The following is a 3,750-nucleotide window of genomic DNA, read 5'->3' on the forward strand; positions in this document are numbered from 1 at the left end:
ATAGAAAAATGAAGTTTGAAAAACAAACCAATTCTAACGAGTCTGAATTTCGATCCTTTCCGGAAAGGCTCAAGTAAATTTCTCCAAATTCACTCGTTTCTGCATTGCTAATCCGTAGCCATTTCCCACTTCCTTTCATTTCAGAATCAATATGATGATTGCAACGACATGCCTTCTGGTCACTTTAACTATTTTAATCCATGGACAAAGTGGTAACTCCTATGACGTCACTTTACGTCAAGCAACTGACTCGTTAAAGAGTGGTAGTTCCGAAAGTTGTGAGTGAAGTTCCGTTGATATAGGTACGATATTGCCGAAAGTAATGGCGTGATTGTTGTCACTGATGGGCGGTTCCAAGTGACTTTGGTTTTTGTCAAATTTATTTGGACTTTCATTTTTTTGGATTCCCGTCCAAATGGGTCGGAACAGTTCAGAGTCCAACTGTCAGAGGATAAAAATAAAATCATTGATTTAATGAAAGTCATTGATAGTCATTCATTTCTTCTTGACCGCCTTTGTTTAACTTCATAAACCAGTTTATGGATGAACTTTTAATCATGTCAAATCCAAAATTTTCGACGAACGAATGCGTGTGTTACTATAAATCAAAGTAACAAGGAGGAGGAATCGCCGCCTTTTTAAGAAACATTAAGAAACGTGAAAGGGAGCAAATTTGGGCTCAAGTTCATTCACAAATTTGTGCCTCTTTTTAGGCATCATGGATGATATATTGATTATTAAAGGCAAAAAGCGTTGGAATCACAAAAAGAGAATGAGGCTTATCCGTCAATTTTCATGGAACTAAATATCAATGGCCGGTTGTTGATTTTTTTTTATCTTTTTTAACATTTTTTCAGTCTCCTTGGCCGAAATGAATGATCGTTTGGAATTCGATGAGGGTTCCGGAATAATGGAAACGATGTTAAATGTGGAAGAATGTCCCGGAAATGGCTTGAAATTTTTTACCATTTCCCTGCCGAATCCAAGTGGATGTTATATTTTCCAGACCACTGGATTCAACAATGGCGGATATGCGAATAATTCAGGATCTGTTTTTCCTTCCTACCTTTGCTCTTACACCATTCAGGTACTTTGTTCTTGTTTCAAAGTTTTTGCTTGCACACATAGCTTTTAAGGATGGTTCTTTGATTTGAGAGTGTAGGATAATGTTTAAATAGAAATTGGGCCCACGATGAAAATGATTATTTGTGATGGGTTTGTTGTCAAATTTCCCCGTAGATTTTTGTTGTTAGGCCACTTTGACGAGCTCTTCAAATTGGAAACCCCAATTCAAACCAATTCATTCTGAAGGTGTATGCAATTGCATTCCCTTAGTACTTTTACGCTCGTTTATTCATTGTCTTTCTCTTTCGCTTCCAATTTAATTATCTCATTTCAGTTTGTGGTTAATGTAAATGGAACGGTGACCGTTAAAGAAAAGGATTTTCAGTTCCAAGGACCGAACAGTGGTGGAAATTGCGTGGATTTTGTATACATTTTGGGTGTCAACGATGAACAAAACGACAATAGTGACTCCGATGACCGAGAGTTGGATGATGATGCCCTTGAATATTGTGGCACGATTACAGGAGACAAGATCCGCGCTTTCTCTAGCACTCAACTTTTCATTCAATTAGTCGCTGACAACACAGAGAACGGCAACGGAGCCGAGATAGTTATTTGTATTGATTAAAAGAGTTGGGGGGGGTCAAAAACCCAATTCTATGTTTTTACCGCTTTATGAACTATGAAGTGATTATTGTGGTTCATTTGCTTTTTTTTTATTTTGACCGACTTCATGGTTTCGAAAATACATTCAATAAATCCTTTGCAAGGTCCTGTTTCGTGTTCATGTGAGCGAGCTTTGTGTAAAAATAAAGAACAGAGAATCATTTCAAGAACACAATTCTTGCCTTTTTGGTCCCTTGGTCTTGTTCAAAACTAAGGATGGCGATGGAGTTGGAGTTCGTGTTAAAAGGCTCATGGAAAGAATGAAACATGCACACACAATGGGCGAGATTCTTTTACTCGAAAGCCCGTGACTGACTCTGATAATTACTCCAGAATTGAAATTAAGTACAATTAGGAGAACTTGGGTTTGAAATGTTACCAATTGTAAATTGCAGCTACTTTTTTCTTCAAACTTTGTGCAGTTAACAATGACTTTTCAATTGTAATCATTCGTTTACCTTGACCTATCACGTTTTCTTTTCCTCTGAAATGCTAAATGTCATTTGCCAAAAATTACAGACATTGTTTTGAATTTTGTCTGATTTTCAAAGGGTTGACAGTTTCAATGTCTGAATGATTCTCTTGGTAAGAAAATTGTCTGTTTTCATCCTTTTTAGACAATGCCTTGCTGAGGATTTGTCATTTTGAGTGCGAAATTAATTCTCGAAAAAAGCCATCACTAACTAGAGAAAAAATGAGCTAAAACAACATTCGATACAAAACTGCTGAAAGGTTGACCGTTCAAAAGGATGGATCCACCAATGATTCTGGCATTTTGGAATCACAACAAACGCCTTGAATGTGACTAGATTTGAAGCATCGCCGTCAAGTGCAATTAATAAACAAACTTTTTGCCGAAAATAAGATTTACCAACGTCATCAATCCCAAATGCACCAACATCAATAAGCAAGGAAGGTTCGATTTTTACTTTGAGTCAGTTTCAATCTTTTCAAAACAGTTGTGATTAAAGTCAGCCAAAATACAATGGCATGAAAACAACTCGCTTAAAGCCCTTAAATAAGCATAAAACAGGTCCAAATATGCATTCAAACCCCACAATACACACTTCAGAAAGTTAACAACCCCGAAGATGTCAATTCACGGTGGGCAGTCTCCACTATAAAGGGTGGGCATCACCCACAAAACAAGGAGGGCATCACCCACAATTCACGGTGGACATCATCAACAATGCAGAAAGGACATCATCCAATCTCATCACATGTGCTAGGTAGACATCATGCACAATTCACGGTGGACATCAACAAATACAAGGTGGACATCATCCACAACACAGAGTGGACATACTCCACAATATAGGGTGGGCATCATCCACAAATACAGAAAGGACAATATCCACAATACAGGGTGGACATACTCCACAATAGAGGGTGGGCATCATCCACAATTCACGGTGGACATCATCCCACAATACAGAAAGGACAATATCCACAATACAGGGTGGACATACTCCACAATACAGGGTGGCATCATCCACCAATTCACGGTGGACAATCATCAACAATGCAGAAAGGACAATACCACAATACAGGGTGGACATACTCACAATACAGGGTGGGCAATCAGCCACAATTCACGGTGGACATCATCCACATTACAGAAAGGACAATATCCACAATACAGGGTGGACATACTCCACAATAAGGGTGCATACTCCACAATACAGGGTGGGCATCATCCACAATTCACGGTGGACATCATCAACAATGCAGAAAGGACATCATCCACAATCGGGTAACATCATCCAATCACGGTGACATCATCACAATACAAGGTGGACATCATCCAACAACGAGTGACATACTCCACAATAAGGGGCATCATCCACAATACAGAAAGACAATATCCACAATACAGGGTGGACATACTCCACAATACAGGGTGGGCATCATCCACAATTCACGGTGGACATCATCCACAAATACAGAAAGGACAATATCCACAACAAAGTGGACATACTCCACAATACAGGGTGGGCATCATCCACAATTCACGGTGGA

At 39.0% G+C, this 3,750-nt stretch overlaps 1 protein-coding gene across 1 annotated transcript; it reads left to right on the top strand.

Annotated features, from left to right (window-relative positions):
• Positions 1-686: 686 nt before the first annotated feature.
• LOC131891400 (uncharacterized) lies at positions 687-2,009 on the top strand. The gene is made up of 2 exons (XM_059240950.1): positions 687-1,087; positions 1,400-2,009. The coding sequence occupies exons 1-2, from the start codon at positions 872-874 to the stop codon at positions 1,691-1,693; spliced, it is 510 nt and encodes a 169-aa protein (XP_059096933.1). The 5' UTR covers positions 687-871; the 3' UTR covers positions 1,694-2,009.
• The last annotated feature ends 1,741 nt before the right edge of the window (positions 2,010-3,750 follow it).

This window comes from Tigriopus californicus, chromosome 12, assembly GCF_007210705.1.
Source record: "Tigriopus californicus strain San Diego chromosome 12, Tcal_SD_v2.1, whole genome shotgun sequence".
In the NCBI taxonomy this organism is placed as follows: domain Eukaryota; kingdom Metazoa; phylum Arthropoda; class Copepoda; order Harpacticoida; family Harpacticidae; genus Tigriopus; species Tigriopus californicus.